Here is a 17,572-nt window from a genome sequence, read left to right on the forward strand (position 1 = left end):
ATGGATAGACCTAACTCATCAAAGCTAAAAACTTTTATCTCTTGCTCTTTCTCACACACACATCTGTACAAAGTCAGATACACCACAGACTGGGAGTAAATATTTCCAATGTATTTAATAGACAAAGATTTTAGTGTTCAGAATATATAAAGAAATCTTACCCAAAAAATACAACTCCATGTAAAATTAGGTAGTGGATATTAACAGGCAGGTCACATGAGAGGAAACCCAGATGGCCAAGACACTCAACTTCACTAATATTCAGGAAAATGTGAATTGACGTAACAATCACACAGCTTTTTGTTCCTCACACTGTCAAGAATTTAAGTCTACAATAGCAAATGTTGGTGAATGTGTGAAGCAAAGGGGGTCTCCTGAACCCTGAAGACAGGAACAGACACTGGCACCACTATATTTGGAAGCAATCTGGCATTGTTTTGTCAAGATGAAGCTGTACTAGTTAATGATCTAGTAATCCCACCCCTAGATAGGCTTCAAAGAGAAACTCACCCACATGTACTCAAATCAGTAACATGTTCAAGAATGTTCACTGCAAATGTTCACCTAAATGGTAGGAGATAGAGAAGTGAATTTTCTCTATTCATGTGATGGAATTTTATACACAGTTAAAATGAATGAACTATGTCTCTGTGTATCACTGATGACATCCACGTGTACCCCCTCAGCAGTACTGAACACAGCAGATCACTCCCTTTCTTCAAAAACTTCCTTCATTGGCATCTGGGATTCCACACTCTCCTAGTATTCTTCCTACGTCAATGGCCGCAAAATATTACTATACATTGTTTTCGGAATGTGAAAAATGTGAGCATAAACATACAAAAGAATGGGATTTCTGATTCTGACCATGATACAGTAACTGGTATAAACAACTATACCAGTTAGAGCAACTGCCATAAAATTAACTATACCAGTTAAAGCAACTGCCATAAGACTAGATAAACTATAAAACTGGATAAAATATATGAAATTTACTGTGATCCCTGAGAGAAGAGAAACAAATGAGATGAGCCCCCACAATCACCTGCCTGGAAGTACTTTCTGGACTCCGGAGACAAAGATTATAGTTCAGGGCTATTGAACTTTCCTTCCTCAGGAATTTGTGTGTCAAGGTACCAGAGAAAATGAAGCAGCGCAGAGAAGAAACTAAAAAAATTGGACTTTAGCTGAGTCCTAAAATTCACATGTGCAGAGCAAGACTCCATGAGGCAGGGCAAAATATAACTTTCAGCGAAAAAAAAAAAAAAACTCTTGGGGAACTGTGAGCTGAATTACTACCAATTACACAGGGCTGAGTTAGGAGATCTGAGTTCCAAACAGCTAGAGTAGAGAGATCTTGTTGAACACTCTGAGCATGCAGTAGAAATTCCAAAAAAGCCATGCCTTATAAGTAGACCTAATCTAGCCCTCCAGTCAGGGCTACCTTAGACCTCTCCCAACTAAGCTTAAAAATAAGGTTTTTTCGAAAGATCAAACTTATCCCTAAGTACATTAACTGCCCATTGGAACAAAACTCAAAAGTGCTCTTTTGAGGAAGACAGCAAAACACCCTCAACAACATAACATTCATAATGTCCAACATATAATAAAAAATTACTAGGCAGATAAATAAGCAGAAAAAATGTGGCCATAACCAATAGAAAAATTAGCTTAATAGCTCAAGAGGGACAGAGATATGGAATTGGCCAATGGAGATTTGAAAATAGCTATTCTAAATATGTTCAAGGATTTCAAGGAAAACATGAACTTAATGAGGGAACAAATGGAGAATCTCAAAAGAGAAATGTAAACTACAAAAAAGATCCAAATGGATACTCTAGAACAGAAAAATACATATATGAAATGAAAAATCACTGGATGGGCTTAATAGCTGATTAGATGCTGCAGAAGAAAAGTTCAGTGAACTAAAAGATAAAAAATTGAAAATATCCAGTGGAAGCATGGAGAGAAAAAAGACTGGGAGTGGGGGGAAGAATAGAGCCTCAGGGACAATATTAAGTGGACTAATATACATGTACCTGGAGTACCAAAAGGAGATGAAAGGAAAAATATTTGGAGAAATAATGGCTGAAGAAAATTTCCAAATTTGATGGAAAAATATAAACACGTAGATACAAGAGTCCATGTCCCCAGAGTATCATGTGACACCTGACCTAGAACAGAAGCCCATCAAGTGCCTGTTGGCTGAGGGCACTGGTGCCCTGTCTCCCATGCCAGCCCTCCAATTGCTGGGTTCCCAGGGCTGGCTAAGGGCCAGGCCCACAGATGTCCCAAATCTCTCTGGGTGGCTACTGGCCATAATCCGCCCCCCTCAAAACACCTCACTTAGCAGATGGAAACCTCCCGTACTAGTTCTCAGCATGGTGGGAACCTCAGGGTGCTTTGCAAAAACCACATTTTATATTTCATACAGGAAAGGAAATCTTTTTTGAAACTTTGCACCCAGTAAAGAAGCAACTTTCAGTAATTTGGGATGAAAATATTTATGGCACCCAGCAGAGCACAAAACAACTCTGGTTTTAAGTCAAAAATCTGTCATTCCGGAAGCAGAAAAGTTCCAGAAAAGGGCAAAGATCATGAAAACGTTGTGGGCCTCAGTAACTTCACCACCCACTCTGGACTCTCAGCTCTCGGGATCCCCCCCAACCTTGCCTGGGTGGGACGGAAGGACTGACTCACTGAGCTACGGGGACCACTGGCCTCAGTGTCTAGCCTGGAGCAGCCCCTCTGTAAGCACCAGCTGGTATTATTATTCCTCAACAACAAAAGCTCTCACCTCCACTCCTCCAACTTCATCATCACCTGTGGATATCTCATTTCTCTGGTTACTAGCCCTGCTGCCTGCTCTGCAAACCCCAGACTATTTAGTTACATGAACTGAAAGATTCCTTTTCTGGCTGAAGCTATATAGATTGAGTTGTTTCTTTCACGTGCAACCCGGAGAATCTAGATCAGTGGAGGCCCTGGCACTGGACACCCCCATCTCCATCTCCCCTGCCTTAACCGTTGCTGTCCCAATATATCCTGGCATTGCTCTCTCTGGGGTCACCTTTCCGTATCAAAGCCCACAACTATGGTTCCAGCTGGACTGGACTGTATTCTCTCACACTGTGGACTTGGTTCTATTTGACAACCGCGCCTCTTGATTTTTCTCCCATCTCTGGCCTCCCTTCCTGTACCATGTCCCTGCCCCCATGCCACCGGAAGTCCTCAAGTCCCCAACCCTGAGCTTGTCCTGGCACAGGGCGACTCTCTCCCCTTCGGTGGTCTCTACACACCTGTGCTTTCAATGCTGCTCAGGTGCAAATCAGCCTCCAGCCTGCTGTCTGATATCCTGCCAGGTCATTAGTTGCTATGACCCAAACTGAACTAATTTCTTATCTTTCCCCCCAAGTCCACTCTTCCTTACATGTTTCCCCTAGGTCATGGTGTCACATCCACCCTGCTGCTCAAGCCAAGAACTAAAGATCATTCCTGACTCCTCTCTCTCCGTCAGTCTAACCTCCTAAACACCACTCATGCTGCACCTTCTCTTCTCCGTCTAACTCTCTCCTACCGCTCTCACCTCTTGCCGGGACACCAGCACCAGCCTCCTCACTCAGCCTCCTGCCTCTGACCCTTTCTCCACCCAGTGGTGGCCAGGGTCACCTTTCTCCAAGGCTGGTCTGGCTGTGTCCCTGCCCTCGCCTATCCTTCCCCTCTTCCCATTACCTTCAGTCCCTCCACCCTCACCCACTGCCAACCGCTGCCTTCAGGACAAGGTCAAAGCTCTCTTGGTCTCCTCCCCAGCCTCCGCCACACTCCAGTTACACCAACTGCATTGCGGTTCTAGAATAAACCATGCTCTCTCTTGCTTCCAGGACTTCACACGGCCTGCCCCCTGCCTGGAATACCCTCGCCTGTCTCACCCTAGTTCTCTTTCAAGTCTTACAGACGTCGATTTTACCTCCCCTGGGAGGTCTTCCTTAACCGCCGCCTGCTGGGTGAGGGTCCTTCTTCTACTTCCCCATCAAGCCCCTCACTAACAAACACTTTGACATCTCAGGGTTGTCTGTCTCCGGCACTGGTCTGTGAACTCTGGGAGGGCAGATGCTCTTCCTCCTCCAGTCACAGGGAGGGGCTCAATAAGTATTTAATAAATGCATTAACAGCAAAACCGCAGGAGCTACCCATCAAAGGTAATCGCCTACTTCTGGTTTACACATGACAGGTATTATATCTGAAAAATTACTCCCTGGGAAAGAGGGGGAAAACAAGAAAAACAGACCCACGATTGATGGAGAAGAAAATGTTCTTGTGAATGTCTATTACAGACTCTGAAGCTGCCATCTGTAGGAGGGGGAAGTCCCTATTTCATGGTCATCCAACAATCACTGAAAAAGGTACTTTTAAAGAAAGTCAGCCGACTCTTGATTGCCAGGGCCTAATATCCCCTAAGTCCCCATTTACCCGTTCCCTCCCACAGCCTACTTTTAGGGACCAGATTTGCTTTTTTTTTTTTTTTGCAGTATGCGGGCCTCTCACTGTTGTGGCCTCTCCCGCCGCAGAGCACAGGCTCCGGACGCGCAGGCCCAGCGGCCATGGCTCACAGGCCCAGCCGCTCTGCGGCATGTGGGATCCTCCCGGACCGGGGCACGAACCCGCGTCCCCCGCATGGGCAGGCGGACTCCCAACCACAGCACCACCAGAGAAGCCCCTGATTTGCTTATTAATCAATACTCGTACCCCAAACAAGGCACAACAGCAGCAACATCTATTATTGTTGATTGTTTATTATTTGTTGTATCAGCACACCGGTAAATTCCTTAAATGCACCATTTCATTTTAATTCCTAACACCCCTCTGAGGTCGAAGCCATCATTTTGGGTCTGGGTGAAAAAAGTGCCTTGTCCAAAGTCATGCACTCAGAAAATGGCAAAGCCAGGATATGCCCTTGAGCTGTATGACCTGGAGCCCCTGTGTTAGAAGACATGGCCGAGAAAAAGCCAGGCAGCCCGTGACTGGAGATCTGCCTGTTAGGAGGGTGTAGTGGGATGAATTGTGGCTGCCCCCAAATTCATGTCCATCTGAAACCTCAGAATATGACCTTGCTTGGAATACAGGCCTTTGCAGATGTAATTAGTTAAAGATCTTGCTGGGAATTCCCTGGTGGTCCAGAGATTAGGACTCTGTGCTTTCGCTGCCAAGGGCCTGGGTTCAATCCCTGGTCAGGGAACTAATATCCCGCAAGCCACACAGTGAGGCCAAAAAAAAAAGATCTTGCAACAAAACCATTCTGGATTTAGGGTGGACCCTAAATCCAGTGACTGGTGTCCCTACAAGAAAAGGAGAGGACACACAGAGGAGAAGGCCACGAGAAGATGGAGGCAGAGACTGGAGTGATGCATCTACAAGCCAAGGAATGCCAAGGATTGCCAGCAACCACCAGAAGCTAGGAGAAAGGGATGGAACAGATCCTCCCTCTGAGCCTCCCTCTAACCCAGCCAATACGCTGATTTTAGAACTCTGGACTTCAGAACTGAGAGAATAAATTTCTGTTGTTTTAAGCCATCTGGTTTGTGGTCATTTGTTATGGCAACCCCAGGAAGCTAATACAGAGGGTGTGTGTCCGAGTCAGCCCAAGGGTACTACAGACCATGTGCTCTCTCATTCTCTCTCTCATCTTCGTGGGCCACACATCCATCCTGCATTCCTGGGAGAAAGTAGGCTCCTTTGGAGGTCACAAAACCACTTGTTTCTTTTTGTTTGCTGCTTATAGGCCACCTCCATCCCCTCTTGCTCTCACTTGATGCTGACAAAAATCCTGAGAAGTAGGTAGGACAGGGAGGTGTGGTCTCTCCATTCTACAGAAGGGGAAACTGAAGTTTGGGGAGGGGAGACCTACTGCCCAAAGTCACCTGGTGTGGCAGGGTGACAGAGATGGGGGGAGGAAGGCACTCCCCTATACCACCTGGTGGGCAAGGAAATGGGTACATCCTTCTTAGGAGGGCAATGAGGCAGCTTCATCTTTTGAAAAAATATTTGAGTCTCTCCAATGTGCCAGGCATGGGAGCAAAGGAGGATCAGCCTTAAACCAGTTTCTATCAAAATTTTAAATGTCATTGTTTGACCTGACAAGGGACTCACACATGAGCAAAAAGACACTCACACATAATGCTCACTGCAGACCTGCTACAACCTTAAGGTCCATGGTTAAATACACTGTGGTAGATCACACTATGGAATACCACACAGCTGTTAAGAATGCAGTACACCAGTGTGGCTGTACGTACTGACATAGAAAGGTGTCTTTCATCTATGATCAAGTAAAAACCAGCATATTACAGATCAAAATGTATAATGCCATTTTTGTTAAAAACAAAATCAACAACCCAAACCAAGGGGTTACCTCTATGAAGGGATAGGGATTGGGATTGGGTTGGAGGGTGAAGAGGAACTTTCTTTTTTTTTCCTATTAGGTTTAACCATAAGAAATAGTCATTTATGTAATAAGATCTAACCTGCAGAGAATGAAGTATTTGGGGGCAGTGAGGAGGGAGGGAGAATGAAAAAATATATATATATACACACACATACAGACACACACACATATCTAATGTATACAACTGGAATCCCTGAATAAGAAAACCAAAACAATGGAACAGAATGGTTCAAGATATAATTCAAGAAAACTTTCCTGAAATAAGACTTTAAAAAAAATGACCATTTTCAGAGACTTCCCTGGTGGCTCAGTGGGTACGACTCCACACTCCCAATGCAGGGGCCTGGGTTCGATCCCTGGTCAAGAAACTAGATCCCACATGCATGCTGCAACTAAGAAGCCCATGTGAAGCAACTGAGAAGTCCGCATGCCGTAACTAAGACCAGGTGCAGCCAAAATAAATAAATATTTTAAAAAATTATTTTTTTGATGACCATTTTTGTAGGTCAAAATTGGTAGAAACTGACAATTTCATGTGGTTCAACCTAATATATACTGTTTGTTGTTTTAATTTCTTACACTGAGAACTTGTTTGTGTACAGTTTTTAAAAACAAAGAAACATAAGTGGTAAAGCTGGCATATGAACTCAGGTCTACTAGCTTTGTTCTTTCTGAGACGCTCAGAAAACATGCCAGAAAAGCTGATATTTTTTAAAGCAACAAGAACGATGATATTGAAAGAGGCTGAATCAAGGTTCTGAGATGCAATCCTCTCTCCCTTAGCAGGGGAAACTGAGACTTGCAACATGGCAATTGCCACCACCCAGTGGACAGTCCATGAACTTGCACCTGCACCTTGTCTTCTGGGTCCAGGAATCTTCAGACACACCCAGCCAGGGTCAGAGAAGTTGTCCCCAACCCCTGCCTTCCATCTCCCTCCCCCAAAGCCCACCTATCACTAAGCCCTGTGCATTTTAGCATCTAAATGACCCTTGAATTCATCATCTACTTCTCCCATTTTCTGCCCACCTCCCTGCCCCAGCCTCCACCTTTTACTTGGAGGATGTACCAGCTCCTCACTGTTCTCCCCATCACTCTTAGATTCTCGTCAGCAGCCTGAGAGCACTTCTTGAAACATAATCACGTCACTCCCTGTGCAGAAAAGGCCTGGGGCTGCTGCCCTTAGAAAGGCCTGCTTGGCCCTTGGCTGACATCTGGGAACTTGGATTTTGGGAGGGTTCCCACCTGGTAAGGACAGCTCACTGTGACCGGACTCTTTGTAAAGACAAGTGGTTTATGTAGAACATCTGCTTTCCTCTGGGTAGTCTGGAATTTTTGGAGTTTGGAAGGCACCCATGTGACCAGCCCCCAGATGAAAACCTTGGGTGCTGAGTCTCTAACAAGCTCTCCTAGCATGTGTTGTCACAATTTGCTGCTGGAGGAATTAAGCAAGTCCCATGTGACTTCCTGGGAGAGGAATCTGGAAGCTTGTGTCTGGTTTCCCCTGGATTTCACTTCATTTATCTTTTCCCTTTGCTGATTCTTCTTTGTAAAAATCTTAGCCATGAGTGGAACTGTATGCTGAGTCCTATGAGCCTTCCTAGCGAATCACTGAACTTGGGGTGATCCTGGGGACCCTAATGCACTCCCTTATTTGAAACTCTTCTTTGGCTTCCCACTGATCTTAAAAATAAAGACCCAGGGAATTCCCTGGTGGTCTAGTGGTTAGGACTCCACGCTTTCACTGCCAAGGGCCTGGGCTCAATCCCCGGTCAAGGAACTAAGATCTCACAAGCGGTGTGGTGCGGCTGGGAAAAAAAAAAAGACCCAAGTGCCTTCCAGAGACCTATAGCCATTCTGCACTCTGTGACCTCTGCCTGCCTATCTAACCACACCTGTCACCAGTCTCTCTGCTCTGGCCAGATGGTCTCCATTCAGTCCTTTGTACTCAATAGGTTCCTTCGACCACAAGGCCTTTGCACACATGATTTCCTCTGCCTAGAACGCCCACTCCTCTTCCACCTTGTCATTTTTCTTTTCCTCCTTCAGGAGGTCTCCCTCAAGCATCCCAGCTCCAGGAAGCTGACCATGTACCTCCCCTGTTGCATTCATGCATGGCCCACATGCCTCCCCAATGGAGATGGATCCACCTGTTTGTGTAACAGAGTCTGTTTCCTCCCCCACTCCCCATTAGGGAACTGGGTAGGTGGGTTTCTGCTCATGCCATATCTTCCGTATTCTTCATGCCTGGAAGACCACAGGTTCCCTCCCACTAAACATACCTGGAGGGTGGAATGAATCCCTCGAGCAAATATCTCCTCTTGGGGGACTCATGTACCCCAGAGGCTCACGTACTCTACCGCCACCTCCCCCTACCCTGTCCCCAGGGATTTATGTTCTGAGGAATGCCTATTTTTAAAATCAGGGAAGTCTTTAAATAAGCATAGCAGCTTTTCCTTCTCTAGGGTGGGGAGGAAGTTTGAGGTTTCACGAAAATAACCACCGTGACGGCTGACTAGTTTGGGCGGGGGGTGGTGCTGCTGGTAGACTGAGAAGCCTGACTGGTGGCCCAGGTGCCCCAGAGACGTATTCTCCAACTTTTCTCTCCATTTCCTGTAGGGTCAGAATCCCTCCTGACTTGATGGAAGAGTCTGTTGACCTGGCAAGTTGATCAGGAGGCTGGGTGGAGACGATGTGGGAAATAATATTTAAGGTAGTGGAAACTGTAGCGACTGTAACTATCCCCAGAGCACCTGCCATTTTCTGAGCTCTGTGCAAAAAGCCCTTTGTAACATACAGCAACAACTCGACAAGGTGGGGACTGAATCCTCTTCATTTACAGGTGAGGAAACTGAGAACAGAGAGGCCAAGCAACTTGCCCCAGCTCACACAGCCAGTGAGAAGCAGAGCTCAGACTCCGACCCAGGCTGCCTGGCCCAGAGCCCTCTCCCTCCTGCATGACCTCTCTGAATGCTGCCCTGGACCCAGCTCACAGCTGGTGAAGGCCAATGCTGGGCGGGGAGTTCAGCCCAGTGTTACTCAGTAAGAAACACATTTTATATCCTGCCACTTAGTACACATTGACATATATACGTTCTATAACCAACACTAAAGTTAACATGTGAGAGACTTATGTTTTCCACTTTATTCTATTTCTTAAAAGGCTGATGGCAGCCCATTAATGGATTTCAGGAATCACTAATGGGTTGAGTTTGAAAAACACGGGTATGGTGGGATGTACTCTATTTCCCTGGGGGAGGGAGAGGATGATTGTCAGAGAGGTGGCAGTCTTGCCCAAAGTCTGTATATCAGCCATGTTAACTGGGAAGCATAAGTCAGGCTGCTATTTGTGTTAACAAAAGCATAGAAAGAAATGAAAGCATAGAAAGAAAAATATAGTTACCCAGCTAGAAATTAGGACCTATCACCAGTACAACTGAGTCATCTGGGCCACCCCATCCCCCAACATCTTAGTGATGCTTCAGCCATGGAAAAGATGGGATAAACAAGAATTCAGGGCTCCCCTCCTTCCTGCCCCACTGTGGCTCGGTCCTTGGAAGGAGGCCAGTGCAGCTGCAGTTTAACCAATGGCTCTCAGCTCTGGCTGCACACTGGAACCACCTGGATGCTTTAAAAAAAAACCCAGTGCCTGGGTCACAGGCCCCAAGATTGTGATTCAGTTGGTCTGGGGGTGGCCTGGGTGTTGGGATCTCCAATGTACAGCCAAGGTCAAGAACCAGCATCGTAAATGAACCTGGTGCCTCCAAACACCTTGTGAGAAGTGTGCCAAAGGGCCACAAGGATTTCTAAGCACACCTGGCAACCAGGTTCTCCAGATGTGGCTGGTGACATGCAATCATCTGAGCTGAGGACTAGGTCAGCTGATGGGCTGAAAACCGTTTCACTTTATCCTCATGATGGCGTCAATAGCTCCTGTGTTTCAAGCGTTTGTCATAGCCTGGCACCCTGCTAAATGCTTTCCAGTCACTATCTTGTTTAATCCTCACTGTTCTCATTTTACAAAAGAGGAAAACGGAGGCTCAGAGAGGTGGGAAGGGGCAGGGAGGGCCCTGCTGGGGGCCCCTCTGGGCAGAGCTGGCTACAGCAAATCAGGTCTGAGCCATGGCTAAAAACCCCACCAGTTTCTTCTACGACAGAGCTGTTTTCCTCTCCAAAATTAGAGCTGGACAATTAAAAATCTCCTAAAAGCAATCCTATTAAAATAGTTTTTTAAAAACATAATTAACTTCACAAGGTAAATTATTAAAAGGAACTTGTTCTTTGAATCAGTAAGAGGCTTATTTGCTACACGTGGCCCTGGTCCAATTTCCCCAGCTCCCCAGCAATGCCGCTGGGGCCACCCCTTCTTTTGGCCTCTGTTCGATGACAGACAGGCTCCCGCCCCCAGGAGTCCCCCGAGGTGTGTCCTTGGCTCTGCATTCCAACACTCTGCTTGCCCTGATGTTTTTGTGTCCTCACCCCCACCCTTGCGACTTGTCCCTGCAGCCAGACCCCCTGATGTACCCGGAATCCCCAGCTTTACCTGCTGTCATTCACCCCAATGAGCAGATCTTTACTCCAGATCTATTTCTTTCAGTATTACTATTGTCAAAACATGAGCAAAAAGAAATAATAACCCCAACACACCAAATTTATCATCTACTTATCCACCCATCTCACTCTAATCTATGTCTTTCACAATTATAATCGAAGACTGCAGACAACTTTGTATCTTATTTTCTCCCCACTACCTATATGTATCAGACTTATGCCTTTTTAATGGCCAAGAAATTTACCAAGAAGTCAGTGCTCATTATTGCATTTTCTGTTCATTTTTAGCACCTCTATCACCAATTCTAAGGCCACATTTTCTCACATATTAACATTTCTGAAGTCTGTCTTACAACTGACCAGTGTCAGTGTTGTGTTACATTAGATCACAGTAAATGGCGGCACTTCTTCTTCTTCGTAGCACATAATATAATGTTGCATCTACAATCAATGGCATCTTACATGCTAAGAAACACACAAATTTGTGTTTCTAAATTGTGCTGTAAATTATACTTTTTCCTTTTTATGCGTTGTTTCCTTTCCCGCAAGTAAGATGACCAGGTTTGATTATGACTATTTTCATGACTCTTGATACACCCTGTCACGTTATTTTCCAGCAGTCGTGTGGGTTGATCCACTCATGAGATGCAGGAGTGAGCCGGTTACACCACAGCATAACCACCATCGAGCGTGCATTTCCGCTTGTTTTTTTGGTTTGCCTAGTAGGGAGCTATAAATGAAGGAAACTGTTCCATTTGCCTTTCTGTGAGTATTAATGATAACTGGAACTCACGGAGCTCCTGTTATTGGGTGGCAGGCACTAAGCTTCCCATATCTTATCAGGAATTGACACAACTCTACAGAGGGCGATTGTCATCCCTCTGCTGGAAATGCCACCATATTTCATTAATGCAAAGTTGAACATTTTCCCACATTTCTGAAATCAGAATTGGTGGCATGTTGTAAGTGCCATTGGTCACTTCCTCCTCCCACATTGTAAACAGCTTTAAATCAGAAATACTCTTACAGTTAAAGGGGCCATCAGTTTGACGAAATGCAAGATCCCCACCATCATCATCATCATCATCATCCCATGGTCCTCTGGCCCTCACACTTGCTTCTCCAACTCTGCCCCATCACTCTGCTGCTACCCTGAGCTTCTGGCACTGCCCTGATAGCTCTACCTGGCCAGGCCCCCAGAAGCTCCAAGTGAACAGCTGAAATGGAAGCCAACACTTCCTCTTCACCTTGCCCCACCCTTCACAACTAATGTCTCCCCAGATCCAACAAGCCTGCACCCCAGATATCAAGGACAGAATTTATTAGACCTGCTCAGGTTGGCCACACAGCACAGGAGGCACAGCATTTGCTTTGGAGTCAGGCTAGGTTGAAATCTCATTTCTGCCACTTCCTACCTGTGTGATCTTGAGCAAGTAGCTTTACTTCTCTGTGCCCAAGTGTCTCTACCTGTAAAATAAGCAGTTGGGAGAAGCCCTTATGGGCTGAGTATTGGCCTAGCATTCTGAGACCATTGTCTCCTCAACTCTTCCCTGTGAGCCTTCAGGAACGGGGGTGGTTAAGTAACTTTTCCCCATTTTCCAGATAAGGAAACTGAGGCTCGGGGAGGTGAAGGGCGTGACCAGATGATATAGGGCTATTAAAATGCAGAGCTGGGTTTTGAATGTTTCCGATTATCAGGCTATCTTGAGGTTCCTTCTATAGCTTTCACCTCGGTGACTTTTAACACTTTGGTATGGTGGAAGCACCCTGAACATGTGTTTTTCCTCTATCTTGTTAGAAACACCAAACAGAATTATCTTCTCAAGCTGGGAGGTCCCTTAACTGCTAGTCTTCCAGAATTAATTTACCTTTTCATCCCAGGTGGCCATTTTCTTGTCGTCTCCAGATCTGGAAAATAAGAAAACATTTGTCTAGATCTATCACCCTACTATCATTCGCCGTAGTATGTGTTTTCCAACACTTTCTTACAAATTATTTTTAACTTGCTTAGGTTAACAGTGTCTGAAAATAGTAAATAATAAAGCTCAAAGCATGTGGAGAAGGATGTACATCCTGAGTATATACCCAAAAGAACTGAAAACAGGCACTCAAACAAATACATGTACACGAATATTCATAGCCAAAGATGGAAACAATCCATGTCCATTAACATATGAATGGATAAATAAAAGATGTTATATCCATACAATGGAATGTTATCCAGCCATAAAAAGAAATGAAGTACTTTTGCAATATCTACAAATATCGGATCACTATGTTGTACACCTGAAACTATTGTAGGTCAATTATACCTCAATAAAAAATAAAAGAGATATGAAGTGCTGACACATGCTACAACATGAATGAACCTCTAAAACATTATGCTAAGTGAAAGAAGCCAGACACAAAATGTCACATAGTACTTGGTTCCACTGATGTGTAATATCCAGAATATGCAAATCTGTACAGACAGAAAGCAGACTGGTGGTGGCCAGGAGCTACGGGGAGAGGGGAATGAGGAGTGACTGCCTAATGGGGACAGAGTTGCCTTTTGAGGTGACGAAAGTGTTCTGGAACTAGATAGAGGTGGTAGTTGCACCACATCGGGAATGTATTATATGATAATGAATTGCTCACTTTAAAAGTTAATTTAAAAAAATTGAATTTTATGTTATGTGAATTTCACTCCAATTAAGAACCAGACAGACATATGTTAGTGTTGAGATTGCTCTGGAAAGCAGCAAAGAATCTAAACGTCCACCAACAAGGGAGGGTCTGGTTGAGTCAGTTACAGTACATCTGGGAGTGGGAGACTCCAGTGCTGTTACATTTCCATATGTGGATGAGGAAAGATGTAATATAACAGGTGCCCCCCATCACATTATAGCATAGTGTGTACAGTATGATCCCATCTATGTGAAAAAAATGATATATGCATTTTTTTAAAAGTCTGTAAGGATACAGCCAGACTCTTTACAGTGGTTATTGCTGGAGAAAATGGGAGTGATTTGAGGGTGGGGTGGGTATTTTCTTTCTCTTGGCTTCTGGAAGGTCTGAACTTTTACAATGATTATGTGTTACTTCTTAAAACTTATTTTTAACATAGGTGACATATGTAGTAAAAAATTTAAATACAAAAAGATACTACGACAAATAAGTCTTCTTTCTACTCCTGTTCTTCCCAGAACGCCTCTCCTACCAGTTTCCCACATAGTCTTTGGAGGTATTCTATGTCTTTCCAAGCACAGCCATACTTATTCTTTTTTTTCCCCTTAAACAAATGTGAGCCTTCACACTGCTCTGAACCTTGCTTATTTCCCTTTAGGGTGTGGGAGGCTGAAAGATAGCCCCATCAGTCCTAATCCCCAGAACCTGTGAATTCCTAATCCCCAGAACCTGTGAATAGGTCAATGTACACGGCAAAAGGGACTTCCCAGGTGTGATGAAATTAAGGACTCCAAGATGCAGGGATTATCCAGGTGGGCCCAGTGTAATCAGAAGGGTCTTTACAAGTACAGCAAGAGAATCAGAAGAATAGGAGACATGACTACAGAAGCAGGGATTGGAGTCAGAGTGAGATCTGAAGATGTTATGCTGTCTTGAAGATGGAGGGATGGGGTCATGATCCAAAAAATAAGGGAAGCCTCTAGAAGCTGGTGAAGGCAAGAAAACAGATTCTCCCCTAGAGCCTCCAGAAGCAATACAGCCCAGCCAACACCTTGATCTTGGCGTACCAAGACTGAATTGGGGCGTGTGACCCCTAGAACTGTTAGATAATAAATTTATGTTGTTTTAAGCCATCAGATGTGTGGTCATTTGTTACAGCGGCCACAGGAGACTAACACAGTGTCCCAGAGATCGTTCTACGCCGTGTGCTCTAGAGCAAGTGCACTCTTTGGATGACCACACAGGATTCCCCTGAGGGGGTGTGTGTAGTTCCCATTAGTGACCAACGTTAGCTTCCCAAAGTTCCAGTGAATGACCTTATGTATCATGTGTTATTTTTGTAATTTAAAAAATACTACCATTTTGAAAAAAAATCACGAAGACCTAAAGAAAAAAAGAGTTCTTTTTCTCCCCACGGTACCATGCTTAGGGCACAAGGGACTCAGTTTCTTGCTGGTTGACTGGTAGAGCAGCTTCTGCAACCAGCAGAGTTCACCTGGCTGTGTTCCTGTTCCAGCCCCTGGGGGCCCTCACCCTGCTCTCACGAGGTGGGCTCAAGTGGAACCACCACCAAAAGTGAAGGTGAAGGGAAAAATTAAGGTGCCCTGGAGATTTCCTTCCTCCATAGGACAGGAAACGGAACTAGCGCATGCAGAGAGAAACACCCAGATTCACTAATTCAAGCAATGGAAAATTTAAACCTGCCCTAACCTCCCCATTAAACTAGACAAAACAAAAAATGAAAAAACCCAATGCTTGCGGGGCTGTAGGAAAACTTGCACACGTTGCTGGGGATAATTTTTCTAAACAGTCACCTGGTAATAAGTGGTATATGCCTTCAGGATGATCATACCCTTGACTTGAACACATCAGTTTGGAAACTGTAACTCAAAAATCATTTGAAAGCAAAAAAAAAAAAAAGTGCAATTTGTACCACAGTGTTTAAAGCAAAGTTGGATATTAGGGTTAGAACCTGGAAACAGCCTATAAGCCCCACTGTAGGGAAAAGCTGAGGAAGGCAGTGGGAGGAATGACAATTCTGAGGTCTATGTAGAAATGTAGAAAGAAGGCTATTAAGCAATGAGAAGTAGAACTCTGATGGTTGCACACACTGCCTGCAGAACTTTTATCAGTTATCAGATCTTTTACTCTGTGCAAGGGCATGGCACTGGGTTCTGGGGAATCCAAAGTGAAGAGACAAGAAAAAGGTCTGGGCCCTGGTAGGCTGACATTTTAGCCAGGAAACACATAAGCAAGGTAACATCACCCAGGGCTAAGCTCCGGAAAGAAAAACGGTAATGCAATAAAGGGCAGGCAAGAGTGGCTCCTGCAGCTTGGGGTGGTGAGGTAAGGCTTCTGAGTAGGTGACTTTTACGGTCGTCTCTGAATTGCAAGGAGGTGCATCACAAGAAGATGGCAAGAAAGAGAATTCCTGGGAGAAGGAAGGGCATGTGCACAGACCCTGAGAGAGCAGAGAATTTAGTATGTCCAAGAAAGGAGGAGGAGGCCAGTATGGCTGCAGTGAGCAGGCAGTGGAGTGAGGATGGGGGCATGAGAAGAGTCAGGAATCAATCAGGGCCTGACTGTGCAGAGAGTTCAGTAGACAGTGTTGAGGATCTGGGGGTCACGGTGGGGATGCAGAGGAGTGACCAGATTCAGAATATGCTGAGAAGTAGCACTTGCTGCTGGCCTAGATGTCGGGGACAAAGAGAGGAGCAGGTTTTGGAGCAAGAATATGCTAGGCTTCCTCCTTCTTGCAAAACTGGTGGTAGGGGAGGGCAGTCCTGGAATTGTGCAAGCCTCACCCCAAAGATTTTCAAAACCCGCCCCTACCAGCCTTTCCTTCGGAGTCAGAGAGGGAGGAGTTGCAGCCCCCAGCCTTGGTCTTACTCAAGAAACTTCCAGCTGCTGGCGGGGCTGTAGGAAATACTGCAGATCTCAGATAGCTCTGACTTGAGGGTGAAGGACAGAGAAGTGCTTTCAGATGAGTGGGGATGGTGGAGGGGGCACGGCTTGAGTCACGCACTAGGCTAGGCCTTCACACCAACCATCTCATTTAATCTTCTCGGCAATCCTCTGAGGCACAAAGCATGCTTAACCCCGAGGTTACGGATAAGCAAAGGAAACAGACAAGGAAATTGAGGCACGGAGAACTGAAGTCCCATGGCTAAGCCTGCAAGAGCCCCCCTGTGCCCAGCGGGAGTGCTGGTACAGGCCCAGGAGTTCCTGGACGGGGGCTGCACCGCCCTCTCCTCTTTGTCCTGGAGTTTAACCTGGCCCCAACCCACTGTTCTTACTCCTTGGCATCCCCTACCCAGGCGAAGGATTTGTTGCTGTGGAGGTTCTTCCTGCAGGGATGAGCAGGCTGGCTCATCTCGGCCTCCTCCCCTGTTCCCAGCACTGGTTTCTCCCTGCCGTCTCCCTAGGGGTGCAGGACAGGGTGGGGCAGGCATGATGAGTAAGAGGACTTAGGGGTTCACACCGACCTGGGTGAGTTCTGGCTCTGCCTCTTTTGGCTGTGTGACCCCTGGCGAGTGGCTTGGCCTCTTTGAGTCTTGGTGTCTTCACCTGGAAGAGGGAGACAAGGATGGTACCTACCTCACCTGTTGCTGCTGCTGCTACGAGGCACGAGATGAAGTGAAGGCACCTGGCCCATGTAAGCACTCCATACAAAAGGGTAGTTCTTCAACACTTCCGTTTTCAAGGGGAGATGTGCGTGCTGTCTCCTGTCCTCCTCTCCACTGGATTCTAGAATCCGTGGGCCAGGCAGGGATCCCTGAGTTATCACTGCCTGCCCGCGTTCCCCCAAGCTGGGAAACGCTAGAACTCACGGCAAACCGGGGCCTCCTGGGATCCCGCGGGGGTCCCTGGCAAACTCGGGCTGGGAGAGCTCGGAGAAGGGCAGCGCGCCCC

At 45.9% G+C, this 17,572-nt stretch overlaps 1 protein-coding gene across 3 annotated transcripts in view; it reads right to left on the reverse strand.

The window, feature by feature from the left end:
* Positions 1–17,566, reverse strand: part of HVCN1 (hydrogen voltage gated channel 1) — a 28,269-nt gene extending 10,703 nt beyond the window's left edge. The window contains exons 1-2 of one of the 3 annotated variants that reach the window (XM_024758681.1): positions 17,146–17,227; positions 12,862–12,901 (exon numbers count right to left, since the gene is read on the reverse strand). In XM_024758681.1, the coding sequence (XP_024614449.1) occupies positions 12,862–12,882 (21 nt within the window). In that variant the 5' untranslated portion in view covers positions 12,883–12,901; positions 17,146–17,227. Of the gene's footprint in view, positions 1–12,861; positions 12,902–17,145; positions 17,228–17,257 lie in introns of those variants that run through there. The other 2 variants (XM_024758679.1, XM_024758680.1) reach the window with 2 other exon arrangements.
* Between the last annotated feature and the right edge of the window lie 6 nt (positions 17,567–17,572).

This window comes from Neophocaena asiaeorientalis, unplaced genomic scaffold, assembly GCF_003031525.2.
Source record: "Neophocaena asiaeorientalis asiaeorientalis breed wild unplaced genomic scaffold, Neophocaena_asiaeorientalis_V1.1 scaffold77, whole genome shotgun sequence".
In the NCBI taxonomy this organism is placed as follows: Eukaryota; Metazoa; Chordata; class Mammalia; order Artiodactyla; family Phocoenidae; genus Neophocaena; species Neophocaena asiaeorientalis.